The sequence below is a fragment of the Lepidochelys kempii genome, chromosome 8 (assembly GCF_965140285.1).
Source record: "Lepidochelys kempii isolate rLepKem1 chromosome 8, rLepKem1.hap1, whole genome shotgun sequence".
NCBI lineage: Eukaryota > Metazoa > Chordata > Testudines > Cheloniidae > Lepidochelys > Lepidochelys kempii.
This window is the reverse complement of record NC_136387.1, coordinates 1,015,587-1,032,037: the sequence shown is the minus strand read 5'-3', so window position 1 is coordinate 1,032,037 and position 16,451 is coordinate 1,015,587. Positions and strand designations below refer to the sequence as shown.

Here is a 16,451-nt window from a genome sequence, read left to right as displayed (position 1 = left end):
GCCCCGCCGACCTCCCCACCCCCTCAGTTCCTTCTTACTGCCTGTGATGGCTAGCTGGAACTTTGCTCGCTCGTGCAGCAAGCGCCTTAGCAGTGTCTTTGTTCTTAGTGTAAATAGTTTTTCTCTGTAGTTGTACTTATCACATAGTTAGTAGTGTTTGGTAGATAGATAGTTTCCCCTCCAGGGGTATGCCTGGGTCTCCGGGGTTTAAACTCTGTGAGTCCTGTGGCAAGTTTATGCCCAAGAGTGATCCTCACTCGTCCTGCCTGCAGTGCCTTGGTGAGACTCACCAAAAGGACAGGTGCTGCATTTGCAAGGGTTTCCGCCCAAGATCCCTTAAGGACAGAGAACAGAGACTGAAACTCCTGCTCACGGAGGCTGCTCTGAGACCGCAGTCCGACCCGGGACCCAACGACCCGGCACCGAACACATCCGCTTCCGTGTGCAGCGCTCCGGTGCCAACGGCACGTGAATCAGGCCAGACTAAGGACTCTAAAGCCCACCGGCACCCCCACCCTTCGGGACATAGGGCGTCGGCATCCGTTCGGCACCATTCTCCATCCCCGGTGCCGGTAAAGAAGAAGAGGCCGGTGAGGGGGCTGATCACCCCCCTTGAAGCCTAAGATACTGGTGCCGTCTGCGAGTGGCTCAGCATAGACTACGTCCACCTCGCTTCCGCCCAGGGTCTCATTGATTCCTGCCCCCGGCCAGCGTCCTGTCAAGTCCGAACCCTCCTCGGTCCCCGCACCATCTGGTGGACATACAACCACCATCGACGCCAGAGGCGTTTGAGGCGTCAATGGACCTGATACACCTCCTGGCGCTGGCCTCCCTGCGAAAGAGGGACAAGTCCCCGGCGACCGCATGGCCCCTGTTCCACTCCAGGGGCAGGCCAACCATGATGGTTCGTCGGTCTCCATCTCCGGCACCCCCTGCACAGACGCAGGAAGTGCGCCGCTCCCCGGAGTCGAGTCGTCGTTCGTTGGCGACCCAGGGGACTGCTCCTCCGTGGTGGTCTTATTCGGAGACCTCGGAGTCGGAGGTAGACTCGGCTTGATTGAGCACATCGCACAGCAGAAGATCCCGGTCCCGGCGCAGTCACCAACCATAGCCGGCACCGTGGCAACAACAGTGGCAACCACCTGCTCAATGGCCCTTCTGGACACCCTGGGCGTTCCGTCAGAGCCAGGGTCAAGTCCATGGTCCGGGCTCCAGAACGGCGTCGGCGTCCTCGGCGTCGTTTGTGCCACAGTCAGCGCCGGCTCTGCCTATGATGGTGGCGCCCTCGGGCAGAGTGGCCCCCCCCCGACTCACGTGATTTCAGCACCAGTGCCTCAGCCGGCCCCGGCACCGGCTCCCCAACTGACGGCACCGGTGGAAGCCTCAGCTCCATCCCTACCGACCTCAACAGTCTCGGTCCCACCGGTTTTACCTGCCCTGGCACTGGCTGCGATGCAGAGTTCTTCATCGGCGCCAGTTCCTCAGACCGAGTACCGCGTGCCGAGGAACCCTGGGGGGGCTGAAGGCAGTGAACTGGGTCCACCTCCGGTTCTCTCTTCCTTGTCTTCACCCGACGAAGCGGTCGCGGGGACTTCACCGGCCCCAGCTTTGGAGGACAACAGGGTTCTTCAACAGCTTTTGAAGCGGGCCGCCCAAAGCCTGGGGATTCAGGCAGAGGAGGTAGAAGAAGACTTAGACCCGGTCATAGACATCCTGGCTCCCTCCGGCCCATCCAGGGTTGCATTGCCATTTATCAAGTCAATAACTGAAACGTCTAAGAACTTGTGGTGAACCCCTGCTTCTCTGGCACCTACGGCCAAATAATCTGAGCGCCGCTACTTTGTTCCCTCTAAAGGGTATGAACACCTTTATACCCGCCCTCCGCCAGACTCTTTGGTGGTCAACGTGGCCAATCAGAGAGAACATCAGGGGTTTCAAGGCTCCACCCCTAAAAACAGGGATGCCAAGAAACTGGACCTGTTTGGCCAGAAGTTCTACTCCACAGCAGGTCTACAGCTTCGTATAGCCAACCAACAGGCCATAGTAAGCCGCTACGGACATAACACCTGCTCATCCATGGCAAAATGTACAGAGCTGCTGCACCAGGAAGCTCGGGGGGAGTTCTCTGCACTCGTGGAGGAGGAGAAGTTGGTCTCCTGAACGTCTTTACAAGCGGCCCTGGATGCGGCCTCTTGCACTTTGGCCACAGGGGTGGTTATGAGGAGAGGCTCCTGTCTACAGGTCTCTGGTCTTCCCCACAAGGTCCAACAGACCATTCAAGACCTTCCCTTCTAAGGTGTAGCTCTCTTCTCCGAGAAGATGGATAAGAGACTTCACAGCTTGAAGGACTCGAGGGCTACCCTTCATTCACTGGGGCTTCACACGCCTGCTACCCAGTGCAGACAGTTTAGGCCTCAACCTGCTCCTCGTCCTTATCAGCCCCAGAACCGCCAGGACGCTCCGCACTCGGAGGAGGCAACGTCCTCCCTCTGGGCAAAACTCAGGCCAGTCTAGGGCCCCACAGGGCTCTAGACCACCCTTTTGAGGGTACGGTCGAGGATGGCTTGCCAGTTCGACCTTTGGATCCTTCCCGTCTTACTTTCTCGTCCCATCTATCCCCTTTCTACCGTGCCTGGTCTCAAATTACTTCGGACCACTGGGTGCTCCGCTCGGTAAAGAGGGGATATTCCATCCAATTCTGTACCCTCCCACCCCCCTCAACCCCCTTCCCCATCCCTCTTCAGGGACCCTCTCACAAGCAACTTCTGTGTCAAGAGGTGCAGTCCCTCCTCTCAGTATAGGCAGTGGAGGAGGTTCCTCAGGAGCTATGGGGCAAGGGTTTCTACTCCTGGTACTTCCTAATACCGAAGGTTAAGGGGGGCCTCAGACCCATACTGGACCTGTGACAACTCAACAAGTACGTAAAGAAACTCAAGTTTCGCATGGTCTCTCTAACCTCCGTTATCTCTCACTGGATCCAGGAGACCGGTACGCCGCCCTCCACTTGAAGGATGCATATTTTCATATCGCAATAGTCCCACATCACAGACGTTACCTCAGATTCGTGGGGAACACAGGCCACTACCAGTTTGCCATCCTCCCGTTCGGACTGTTGACTGCCCTGCGAGTATTCACAAAATGCATGGCAGTCGTTGCGGCGTTCCTACGCAAGTGGCAGATACAGATTTTCCCATACCTCGACGACTGGCTGATCAAGGGTTGCTCGAGGGCCCAGGTGGAGGCTCAGGTCAAGTTTATAAGGAGGACCTTCCTCCACTTAGGTCTCCTCCTGAATGAGGAGAAATCCACTCTGTCCCCGATGCAGAGGATAGAGTTCATAGGCGCGGTCCTGGACTCTACTCAAGCCAGGGCGTACCTCCAGGAGGCCAGGTTTCACTCACTTCAGGACATCGTACAAGGCCTCCGACGGTTCCCCACGACGTCGGCAAGAAACTGTCTAAAGCTGCTGGGACACATGGCCTCCTGCACGTACATGATGCAGCATGCCAGGCTCAGGCTGTGCCCACTCCAGTCTTGGCTGGCGTCAGTGTACCAACCAGCCAGAGATGCATTGGACAGGGTTGTAACCCTGCCACGCCTGGTACTGGACTCCCTCCTATGGTGGCTCAACCCTCGGTTTGCACGGGGTACCTTTTGCCAGCCCTCGCTCATCTTGGTGTCAGACGCCTCAGATCTGGGTTGGGGGGCTCACCTAGCGGACCTCAAGACCCAAGGCCTCTGGTCTCCGGTGGACCTCGCTCTTCACACCAATGTCGAAAAGCTGAGGGCAGTGTGTCTGGCATACTACGCTTTGAAAACATAACGGGCAGATGTGTTTCAATCCTCGTGGACAACATGTCGGCGATGTTTTATATCAACAAATGGGGACGTACGCTGCTCTCCCCCATGCTGGGAAGCCCTTGCACTGTGGGACTTCTGCATAGAGCACTCGATACACCTGCAGGCCTCATACCTCCCAGGGGTGCGAAACACACTGGTGGACAGCCTCAGCCGGACCTTCAACAGCCACGAGTGATCCCTTCAGCCAGACGTGGTGAGCTCAATCTTCCGGTTCTGGGGCTCTCCCCAGATAGACCTGTTCGCCACTCCAGGCAACAGGAAATGTCAGACATTCTGTTCTCTCGGGAGCCACGGCTCGGGGTCCATCGGGGACGCCTTCCTCCTCTCGTGGGAGGGCTGCCAGCTGTATGCTTTCCCACCCATCCCGCTAGTCCACAGGGCGCTCCTCAAGATCCACAGGGACTGGGCCCGAGTCATACTAACAGCGATGGTGTGGCCACCTCAGCACTGGTTCACCTCTCTCCTGGAAATGTCCATACCGGCCCCACTCGCCTTACCACTGGTCTCCGACCTGATCGCACAGGACCAGGGCCGACTCCGGCACCTGAATCTGGAGTCGCTCCACCTTACGGCCTGGATGCTCCATGGCTAAGTGCCACAGAGCTCTCTTGTTCAGACCAGGTCAGATGAGTTCTCCTGGGTAGTAGAAAGCCCTCCACCAGGGCTACATACCTGGCCAAGTGGAAAAGGTTCTCCATCTGGGCAGAGCAACATAGTCAGCCGCTGCTCCTCGCCCCCATGCCATTTATACTGGACTACCCTCTTCACCTAAAGCATCAAGACTTGTCCCGGTCATCAATAAGGGTCCACTTGGCCGCTATCTCCGCCTTCCATCCGGGTTCAGACGGTCTCTCGGTCTTTGCAAACTCTATGGTCAGTCGTTTTCTCAAGGGTTTGGACAGGCTCTTCCCACTCACATGTCAGCCTGTCCCTGCCTGGGACCTCAGTCTAGTACTCTCCAGGCTTTCAGGCCTGCCATTTGAACCTCTGGCCACCTGCTCCCTGCTATCTCTCTCATTCAAGGTTGCGTTCCTCATCGCAATTACCTCGGCTTGACAGGTTTCGGAGCTCAGGGCCCTCACGTCTGAGCCCCCTTACACAGGTTTTCATAAGGATAAGGTTCAGCTGAGGCCTCATCCGGCTTTTCTCCCGAAGGTTGTCTCCCATTTTCACATGACCCAGGACATCTTCCTCCCAGTGTTTTATCCCAAGCTACGCTCCTCCGATAGGGAGCACAGGCTGCACTCACTGGACGTGCGTAGGGCCTTAGCCCTCTACACAGAGAGAACTAAGTTGTTCCAGAAGTCCGTCCAACTCTTCGGAGCCGTGGCAGACAGAATGAAGGGCCTTCCGGTATCATCTCAACACACATCGTCAAGGATAATGTCCTGCATTAGGGAGTGCTATACCCTGGCAAAGGCGCCCGCTCTACAGATAACCGCTCACTCTACCAGGGCCCAGGCCTCCTCTGCGGCGTTCCTGGCACAAGTCCCTACTCAGGAAATCTGCAGGGCAGCCATGTGGTCCTCGATACATACATTTACGTCGCACTGTGCAATTACACAACAGTCCAGGGACGATGCAGCTTTTGGGCAAGCCGTGCTCTTTTCTGTGGATAACTCCCCACCTCCTGAGCTCTAGCTTATGAATCACCTGCTTGGAATGGACATGAACAATCACTCGAAGAAGAAAAAATGGTGACTCACTTTCTCGTAACTGTTTTTCTTCGAGATGTGTTGTTCACGTCCATTCCAATACCCACCCTCCTTCCCCTCTGTCGGAATAGTCGGCAAGAAGGAACTGAGGGGGTGGGGGGGGTCGGCAGGGCTCGATATTGGGCACCATGAAGGCGCCACCCCAGAGGGCGCCCAGGCCTTGTGGACGCTGCTAGGGGGAAAATCTTCCGGGTGGCGCGCACACACCTGCTTGGAATAGACATGAACAATCACTCGAAGAACAACAGTGACGAGAAAGTGAGCAACCATTTTTTCTTGTGTTATGAGAAGGAATAAATGACACTTCCTTATTTACTTTCTCCACCACAGTCATGATTTTATAGACCTCTATCATATTCCTCTTTAGTCGTCTCTTTTCCAAGCTGAAAAGTCCCAGTCTTATTAACCTCTTCTGGTACGGAAGCTGTTCCATCTCCTTCTGTTTATGTTTTAAAGGCTGGAAACTTTTTTTTTTTAAGTCAGAGCTCAGGCCATATCTACCCTGCAGAGGCTACAGCACTGCAGCTGTGCCTAGGTAGCGTAGATGCTTCCTACACCGTTGGAAGGGGTTTTTCCATGGATGTAGTTAATCCACCTCTCCCCCTTCTACTGATGTAGAAAGTGTCTACACTACAGAGAATTCTTACGTCAATCTAGCCACGTTGACAGTGTGGGGGCTAGGACGACCTAACTACATGCAACATTTTTCACGGCCATGAGAAATGTAGCTAGACCTAATTTTTAGGTGTAGACCAGGCCTCGGAATCAGTCGAATAATTCTTTAGCAAGGAGTATATTTCACAGCTAGAGTGTATTGCAGGGTCTTGCTTAGAGTGATCCCCTGCTTTCACAACTGCCTTGGCTAGTCAAATAGCCCATGTTCCGTGCAGTCACTCCCCACACAGCATGTGCACGGCATTCACCTCCTGCTTCTCCCCTCCTCACATGCCCGCTCTCAGAGGCAGGACAAAATCTGGCCTAGAGGGTTATTTACACTAAAGTTTGACTTTTCAAATTTAGTTGGTCTTTTAGTTAATCCCTTGTTAGAGGTCAGGTTTCTTGTACTGGGGAGCAATGTGTGTCAATAAATCCTTTTGTTACTCACCAACTTCTCAGGGGTTTGTCAAGCTGTCCAGAAACAATCACCTTTTGGCAAAGTCCAAGTATGGAAAATTTTAGCTGAAAAAGGAAAGGAGAGACACTCATTGTGTCGGTAAATATCCAAATAATGAAATACGTCAGTCTGAGTTCTGTTAAATTCTGAACAGCCTCATTCATCAGAGAGAGCAATGCATTCTGGTACCCTCAATCTTATTCCCACTGTGTTAGTTTTGCCATTGCTAAGTACAATGCAGTACCCGTTTTTACCAATCCGTTCAGTGCAAAGGTTCTAGACCGTTTCCAGATACGGTAGCAGCAGCAGCCCATCTTACTACAGGTCACATGGGTTTCACAAAACATTTAGAAACAGCTGTGTCAGATGCCAGGTACATCTCCGGTTTCAGTGGCAATGTTTTGCTAATTATATGTCCTCTGCAAAGCAGTTATTTCCCAGAATGGGATACTTTTCCACTGCCCTATTTGGGGTTGAAAGCACCATTCACGTCATGTTCACTTCAGCATAACTCATGGCATGTTTCATGAGGGGTTTTAAAAGCTCTTCAAGTATTAAAATGTGCTCTATTGTTCAGTCAGTGCACTCCATAATAGGAAGCTAACATCCATGAATCACCGTCCATGGCTTTGATACTTTTCAGGGTAAGATAAAGCAAATCTACTTTTAATTCTTTAATGTGTAAAAAACGCTTACATCTCTCTCTCTTTAATCTCACTGTCTGGAGTTTGTCATTCAGTCACCAACTTATAAGTTTTTGATTCTCGTTTACAAAAAAAAAAAGAGACAAGATTGGGTCCTGGAGAGGAAGGTTAGTCTGGCGTGAAAGCCAGGAGTTTGGGTGGCTTGGCCCCACTGTGTATAGATGGAATTGTTACTCTGCTTTGGGTTTCATTCCAGTGTTTCCTCTGTTTGACTATGCAGAGTATCCCCAGTTGCCTTGTTTTGGAGACAACAGTTGTGTGCTAGGTGGGCAGCTCTCCTGTAGCAGGATATTTCAGCATGGCTTGTGCCACTTGCCTAGAGGGGGCAGAGACCAGTGTTAATTTGTATGATCTTACTTTCAGAATCCCCCTCACCTCACAGAGGAGAAGTCCAAGAAGTTCAAAAGACGGCAGCAAGTGAAGCGCAGATCACAGGCAGAGGTCATGAAAGAGCGAGAGGACGAGTGCTTCAGCTGTGGAGACGGGGGACAGCTAGTGTCGTGTAAGAAGACGGGCTGCCCAAAAGTGTACCACGCAGACTGCCTCAACCTGACCAAACGGCCAGCAGGTCAGTAATTCCTTTGGGCTCTGCTCTTGGGAAGGGAGCGGTATAGACCTGCACTGCTAGGCCTGGCTAGAGGAAAGCACAATTCTCTGCTCACCGGCAGTAACACACAATTGGAGCTTCTAAAAATTATAGACAGTAATTTTCCAACACAAGAGGTATTGCACCCACCATGAGGCAATTTTGTATTAGACCTCCGTGTAATGAATAACGTTGAGTTGGTCACTAGACTGGAAGTTGGTGGTTACCTAGGGACCATTAATCATGACCTATTTACATTCTATGTGAGCGAACAGAGAACAGTCCCAACCAGTAATATATACACTGGGTGCTTCAAAAGGGCTAATTTCCTAAAGCAGAGAAAAATTATGAGCAAAATTGGGAGCAGGAGAACCAGAAACACACTGAGGCAGAAAAATGTGAATGAAAAATGGGAGTTGTTAGATGGCCCAAAAGCCACAACTCCACAATCAAGAAAGAGGAGAAATTTGGTTAAAAGCTCATCCTGGTTTAGTGGCAAATTAGAAATAAAACATCAATATATAACAAATATAAAAAAGGGGAAAATAGAATAATAATATATAAATTGGAAGTTATGAAGTTTAGAAAATTGATAAGGGAAGCTAAAGATAGCAGGGAAAAATCCATTGCTGGCAGGGCTAAATTCAGTGAGGAGATTTTTTTAAATATATCAGGAACAAAATAAATCCTAGCTGTGGTCGTGGCCCATTACTTGATGCAGATGATAAAATTGTTCATATTGATGCAGAAGAGGAAGAAGTATTTAATAAATCTATTCCGTGTTTGGAAAGAAGCAGGATGATGTATCACATGTGGATGATGAAGTATTTTCCAATCCATTAGTGACTGAGGAGAGTCTGCGAGGGATAAACAACTACTAGGGATAAACATTTTAAATTCAGCCGGCCTGTATAACATGCACTCAAGAGTCTTAAAAGTGTTGGCTGAGGAGATCTGATCTGCTGATGTTAATTTTTAATAAATCTTGGAATACTGGGGAAATTGCAGAAAACTGGAAGAGTACTAGTGTTGTGCCCATATTCAAAAAGGGAAAACGGGATGATGCAGCTATTTATTGGCTAGCAAAATAAAGCAAAAGCTGATATAGGTTTTAATTGATAAAGAATTAAAGGACAGGAATATAATTAATGCAAGACAACATAGTTTTATGAAAATAGGTCTTATCAAACAAACGTAATTTCATTCTTTGATGAGATTACAAATTTGATTGATAAAGTTAACTGTGTAGATTTAAAATACTTACACTTTTGTGAGGTGTTTGACTTAATAACTGTAGGCGAGTCCACTCACCCCCGCCGCCCCCTCAGGACCAGATACGACATTGCAGCTCTCCTGCAGGGCTAGAGCTCCCTGCCAGTGGTCACCAGTGCTGGAATAGTACCTCAGCCCTCCTACTGGGTTACGATCATAAGTGCACCCCTTCTGGTGTCACACTGGTCCAAACTAAGGAATCCCAAAAATGTCTGAATGCAAAAAACAATTCTTCTGAACCTCTTTATCTCTGTTCTTCAACCTGTACTGCACAGCTAGCTCAGCTCCTTTACCCATGTTGCGGTTTTCCCTCGGCCATTTCCTACCTCACCTCTTTACTTCGCCTCAGGGTCTCTCAGTCTCTTCCCTGTTTTGATCGGGTCTGGCCCAGGCCTCCTAGCCTGGGGAGCTTGTCTCCCTGCTTTGAGCTTCCTTTCCAACAAAATGATTAGGGGACTGGAACACATGACTTATGAGGAGAGGCTGAGGGAGCTGGGATTGTTTAGCCTGCAGAAGAGAAGAATGAGGGGGGATTTGATAGCTGCTTTCAACTACCTGAAAGGGGGTTCCAAAGAGGATGGCTCTAGACTGTTCTCAATGGTAGCAGATGACAGAACGAGGAGTAATGGTCTCAAGTTGCAGTGGGGGAGGTTTAGATTGGATATTAGGAAAAACTTTTTCACTAAGAGGGTGGTGAAACACTGGAATGCGTTACCTAGGGAGGTGGTAGAATCTCCTTCCTTAGAAGTTTTTAAGGTCAGGCTTGACAAAGCCCTGGCTGGGATGATTTAACTGGGAATTGGTCCTGCTTCGAGCAGGGGGTTGGACTAGATGACCTTCTGGGGTCCCTTCCAACCCTGATATTCTATGATTCTATGATTCCTGCTCTGACTGGCCTTCTGACTCAGGGCCCCACAGAGACCACTTTGCTACCTGCAGTCTCTTCCCTCCAGCTCTTTCCCCAGCTGCTCCCTGTCAGCTTCTTGTATACAGGAAACCTGCTGGGCCCTCACAAGTGAGGTTTGTCCTGTTATCAGGTTGGCTTAGCCTCAGGCGCTCCATCCCAAGGGCAAGCCACCGTTTAACAGGACCACAGGATGTTCTGGTTTTGAAAATGGGCACTTTACAATAGCAATAAAGCACAGATTAAATGTCTTAAGAACTGGCTAACTGACAGAGTTCAAAGTAACCATAAATGGAGACTCGTCACTGAATGGAGACTCGTCACTGAATGCAGGTGTTTTAGTGGGCTGTAGGGGTTGGTACGAGGCCCAACGCTATTCAACATTTTTATCCGTGGTCTGGAAGTAAATATAAAATCACTTCTGATAAAATTTGCAGGTGAAACACAGACTGGCAGAGTGGTAAATAGTGATGAGGGCAGGGAGTCAGACAGAAGGATCTGGATTGCTTGGTAAGCAGGCCCATTCAATCAAAATGGGTTTTTATACAGCCAAATGAACATTATACATTTAGGGACAAGGAATGCAGGCCATCGCTACCGATTGGAGCACCTGTGATTTGGAAAAGGATTTAGGCAGTCATAGTGAACAAGCAACTCAGCATGAGCTCCCAGGGCAATGCTGTGAAAAACCAACGAATGCAATCCTGGTATGTGTAAATGGCAGTAGTGCGTAGGAGTCGGCAGCTGATTTACCTCTGTATATGACCTTGCTGAGAAGATACTGGAATACCGTGTCCATGTTCTTAAAAGGATGTTAGAAAATTGAAAAGGGTCAGAAAAGAGCCTCAAATATGAGTTGAGAGCTGGAGAAGATACCTTAACTCTCTCATCGTAAAGAGCTCAATTGTTTAGACTATTAAAAAGAAGATTGAGAGATGACTTGACTATGGAGTAGAAATACCTTCACAGGTAAAATATTGGGTACTACATGGCCCTGTAATCTAATGGGAAAACTGCATCACAAGAACTAATGGTGGGTGGCTGAAACCAGCCCAATTCAGATTAGAAATTAGGTCCCATTTTTTGACTGTGAGGATGATTAACCAGTGGGACAAACTCCCAGGGGAAGTGGTGGATATTCCATCTCTTGATGTCTCCAGAGCCAGGCTGGTGCCTTTCTGGAAGATGCTTTAGCCAAACACAAGTGACTGGATTCCATACAGGGGTAACAGTGTAAAATGTAATGGTGTGGGATATATAGGAGGTCAGACCAGATGATCTAATGGTCCCTTCTGGGCTTAAATTCTATGAATCTGTAAGCTGGAGGCTTTCGGTAGCCAGTGACAGCCAGTGCAGTGTGTGCCCAGCAGGGGAGTGCTATGGGTTGAATCCGCAGAGAGGCCTGCAATTGACTCTGCTGCGCATTGGGGGTGATTTGTTTTTCTCCAGGATGGTTCTGATACTAGCAGTGAGTGAAATCCCAAACTGAACTCCTTAAGACATAGTTTGGCTTCTGTAAAGAACTATTGTCCTATGCCCAGAGGGGGAGACAAGAGAAACTCAGGGCTTGTCTACATTACCCGCTGGATCGGCGGCAGGCAGTGATTGTTCCAGCGGGGGTCCATTTATTGCGTCTAGCATAGACGCGATAAATTGACCCCTGAGCGCTCTTCCGTCGACTCCAGTACTCCACCAGAACGAGGAGAGCAAGTGGAGTCAGCGAAGGAGCGTCAGCTGTCAACTTACCGCAGGTAAGTAGATCAAAGTACGTCAATTTCAGCTACTCTATTCACGTAGCTGAAGTTGCGTCTCTTAGATTGACCCTGCACGGTAGTGTAGACCAGCCCTCAGTTCCTTGTCTCCAGTGTCTTCCAGTATCTTCTCTCACATCAGTGTGAAGGGAGGAAATTGGCCTCAAATTCACTCAGCCCTAGTTGAAATTGGAAACATCTGGAACCCTTTCAGTATGGGGTTAGCTTGAAGGCAGAACTTTCCTTGCATTAGCCCTGAGCTATGTGGTGACTAGGTTTCCCTCTGTGCTTGGTGTAATGAATCCAAGGCAACTGGTGCAGGAGCAGAGAAGGGGAATTTCTGACATTGTTTTAGTGAGAGCCGTTACAAGCAGGTCTCCCCTGCCCTCGGCTGTAGCTTTCCAACCCGATAGCTCTGTTACGTTACCTCCTAAGGTGCTTTTTCTCCTGTTTGTGCTGCAGGGAAGTGGGAGTGCCCTTGGCATCAGTGTGATGTGTGTGGCAAAGAAGCAGCTTCCTTCTGTGAGATGTGTCCCAGCTCCTTCTGCAAGCAGCATCGGGAGGGCATGCTCTTTATCTCCAAACTGGATGGACGCTTATCATGCACAGAGCATGATCCCTGTGGACCCAACCCTCTAGAGCCCGGGGAAATTCGTGAGTATGTCTCTCCCACAGTCCCGCCAGCTAACCGTCAAAACGCTCAGCCCTCTGACCATCAGCCTGCAGTCCTGGGCCTCAGGCGTCCGCCTTCTGACAGGCTGCCTCTGGCTGTGGCCCTGAGGCTGCAGCCGTCGGACAAGCCCTGCTCCGCCGTGGCCCTGAGGCTGCAGCCGTCGGACAAGCCCTGCTCCGCCGTGGCCCTGAGGCTGCAGCCGTCGGACAAGCCCTGCTCCGCCGTGGCCCTGAGGCTGCAGCCGTCGGACAAGCCCTGCTCCGCCGTGGCCCTGAGGCTGCAGCCGTCGGACAAGCCCTGCTCCGCCGTGGCCCTGAGGCTGCAGCCGTCGGACAAGCCCTGCTCCGCCGTGGCCCTGAGGCTGCAGCCGTCGGACAAGCCCTGCTCCGCCGTGGCCCTGAGGCTGCAGCCGTCGGACAAGCCCTGCTCCGCCGTGGCCCTGAGGCTGCAGCCGTCGGACAAGCCCTGCTCCGCCGTGGCCCTGAGGCTGCAGCCGTCGGACAAGCCCTGCTCCGCCGTGGCCCTGAGGCTGCAGCCGTCGGACAAGCCCTGCTCCGCCGTGGCCCTGAGGCTGCAGTCAGATAAACAACCCACCATTGTATCCCTGAGGCTTCAGCAGTCGGACAAGCCTCTTGCCACCACTGCAGGCCAGCAGCCTCCGCCCTCAGATGAGTCTCCTTCCGCTGCTGGGGCTCTGCTGCCTCCTCCCGCAGATGAGTCTCCAACCAAGGGCCTGCATCCTCTGCCATCGGACGAGTCTCCCACCGCTACCCAGGCTCAGTGGCCCCAGCTAATGGACGAGTCTCCCGCCCTTGCTAGGGTCCCACGGCCGCAGCCACTGGGCGAGTCTCCCATCAAGGGCCCGCAGCCCCTGCTGTCAGATGAGGCTCCCGCCACGGGGGCCCTGCAGCGTCAGGCGTTTGACAGGCCTCCAAGGCTTTTGCTGTCCGAGAAAGCACTGCGGCCCGGGGATCAGAATGCTGAGCCAAAAGAGAGAGGAGCCGCAGTGGGGGAGCCGCAGCCACAGCAGAAAGAGCGAACTTGTTTACCTGAGGAGCAGACTTCTCGGGCTGCAGGGACGGCCGTGACCCACGTGGGACAGGCACCTTGGCCCATGGAGAAATTACACACATCTGAGCCGCCAACGCAGGCTGACCGGGAAGTGGCATCAGCACCCACAGAGCAGAGCCCTTGGACTGCCGAGAGGTTACGTACATTTGAACAGACCCCCCGGCCTGCCAGGGAAGCACCAGTGCCCCCAGAGCAGGCTTCATGGCTTGCCAGGAACATTCAGACATTTGAGCAGATCTCTTGGCTCTCTGGAAAAGCACAGACACCCCTGGGGCAGGCCCCTTTGCCTGAGCAAAACATAGTGCTCGTCCGCACCCAGGATTCTCCCAGTCAGGAATTGGCTGAATCGAAACCGAAGTGAAGTCAGTGAATGAGGCAGGCAGGTTGCAGTCGGTTTGTTTGGGGAGAGGGATTTTCTTTGTTTTGTTTGTTGTTCACGTCCCTGATCCCAGCCTCGAGCCCAGGTGCTCTCATGACATAAGCAAGGACGTTTACCTAAACCGGAGTGTGGCCCAGCCACGGAGAGTGAGCATCAGCGACCTTTTTTCCTCTTCCTTTTACAAACGGTAAAGTTGAAATAAAGAGTCCACTCCGGATAAAATCTCTAATTCCATTGAAATGGTCATGTTACTGATCTAGCGTGTCTGCGTGCGAGCTCTGCATCCAAAAGGGGTTTCCAAAACACAGCTAAATGGCCCTGAGGAAGCCATTTCCTTTCTCTTAACTGTTCTTAGTGAAAGCAGAACAACTAGTCTGAACTGGGATCTCAGATGTTTCAAATGATTAAATGGTGCACAGAGTAATTGGACAAGTGTCTTTGCTAGACTCTGAAGAGGGGAAGGGATTTAGCACTTGCGCTGCCCAATTCTCCTTCCCCACAGGGTTTTCCTTTGCAAGTGTTTGCCTGAGTGTGCACATTGATATGTGTCACCAGTGCAAGGCTCACCCAAAACACAGGTGCTGTTATAAAAAGGTGGAGTCCCTTGGAGTTAGTGGAGGAGCCTGCTCCTGCCAGACTGTACAGTTCATTCCAGCGTGGGCAAGAGAACTGCTTCTGCGCAGGCCCTGTGATTGGGGATGGGGGGAGAGGGTCTCTGAAGATACCATCTGCCAGGATTCTCCTCTTGGGTCTTAGCTCTGTAACGTGAGAGAGGCGGAATTTCCACGGCACATACGATGCTCTGAGCCCTGGAGGCAGCTGTTGTAGCAGGGTAGCGCTTGAGTAAGGCCCCGACTGGATGCTGAGCGCTGCCTTTGCCAGGGTAGAGATGCTGCCCTTCTGAATGCTCCAGGCAGTTCCTTCTTCTCCTTGGTTGTTACCATGAACTAGCAAACTAAATAGTCTCTTCCTCCCCCATCTCAACCACATGCTTAGGAGTCCTGTTTGCAGAGTGTCTTGGTAGCCCTAGCAGAGTGAATTCTGTGGAATTCACTCCATAGTGCAGAGTCAAGAAGCTATTTCAGAAGGCATGCTGTATCCAGAATGGAAAACCATGTCAACACCCTTCCCCTTGGTTAGCCTCTGTATTTCCAACCAAAAAACCCCACAGGAGACTTGAATTACCTGGACTATGTTGAAGTGTCTGTGTGTCAGAAAACCAGCCCCTCAAGGTAATAGTTCTCACACTGGAACACAATGGCTCTAGCACCTGGCTGCCCCCCCCCCCCCATCACACTCAAGGTAACTCTGTGCCTGGTGACTTGCCGGGCTGGTATTCCGAGTAGACCTGATGGAAGCAGTTACGTGACCTGACTGCTGAGGCAGAAATACACACGGCTATGGCACTGATACGGTGTGCGGTGGAATAACAGGCAGGGACGTAGGAAATGGCTACTTGTGACTTAGTGACGCTTGTGATCTGCGAAGGAGTGGCCGGGCAGCCTGCGTCCGTGCTGCCCACGGTCAGTGCAGTGCGCTGTGCCAGCCGTAAGCACTGTTTCATCAGCACGGTCTCCCAAGACATTACCTGCGCGACATGCCTGAGCTCCACTGACCTGGGCCCATTGTTTCAGAGAGAGCGCAGTAGGTCTCTCCCCAGAGCGGGAGCCCTAGTTCCATACTAGCCCCTTTCCTCTAACTTGGGAACAGGTCAGGGCTGGCGTTCAGCTCGTATGTTCCCACTGCTCCAAGAGAGAGCAATAATTAGCTTTGTGGGTTTCTGTGACAGGCAGAGAGGTCTCTGTAACAAGGCAAATCCTGATCCATTCTCCTTTCCAAAGTCAGCTCCCCAAGAGTGTCCCCTCTGGGCAGTGCTGTCGTGTGTCTCCTCTCTAGTCTGAATCACTTCAGGCCCCTCAGTGTAGCTCGTGACTTGGAAAAGCTTTATGGCTTATGGAATCTTAGTGTTTAGTGTTGTTTTTCCGTGAAGACCTGTGGGTCAGTCCCTGATCTCTGCTGAGCTGGGGGAGATGCAAGCAGCTATTGTTTTGCATGACTCCTGCACAAAGGGAATCAGGATGTCTCCTCAGAGCCATTGAGAGAGGATAAACTAAGGGCATTTTATTAACTTTTTAAATAAAAACAAAATTACAAAAAAAACGGTAATGAGGTTCAGTATGTTAAGTATTTATCATGTGTGAGAAGGAAAATAAATCTCTAATTTACATTGATAGCCCTTCCCATGAGCTGGACTTTGCCATGTAGATTGTGTGAGTAGGGTGTCCTCTGTGCCAGCCGCCCAGCCAGCGGAGCTGTAACAAGAAAAGACATCTGCACTGCTTTGTCCCACTGTTTTTGCAATGTCATGTGTTAACTAGTTATTTGTTTCATGAAAAATAAACTGTGAATATTTTTGGTGCA

General features: G+C 51.3%; 1 protein-coding gene across 9 annotated transcripts in view; it reads left to right on the top strand.

Annotated features, from left to right (window-relative positions):
• NSD1 (nuclear receptor binding SET domain protein 1) overlaps positions 1-16,451 on the top strand; it is a 136,776-nt gene extending 120,325 nt beyond the window's left edge. For all 9 annotated transcript variants that reach the window (XM_073355114.2, XM_073355112.2, XM_073355111.2 and 6 more), the window contains 2 exons: positions 7,758-7,962; positions 12,370-16,451. In XM_073355114.2, coding sequence (XP_073211215.2) covers positions 7,758-7,962; positions 12,370-14,012 — 1,848 coding nt within the window. In that variant the 3' untranslated portion in view covers positions 14,013-16,451. The remainder of the gene's footprint in view (positions 1-7,757; positions 7,963-12,369) is intronic.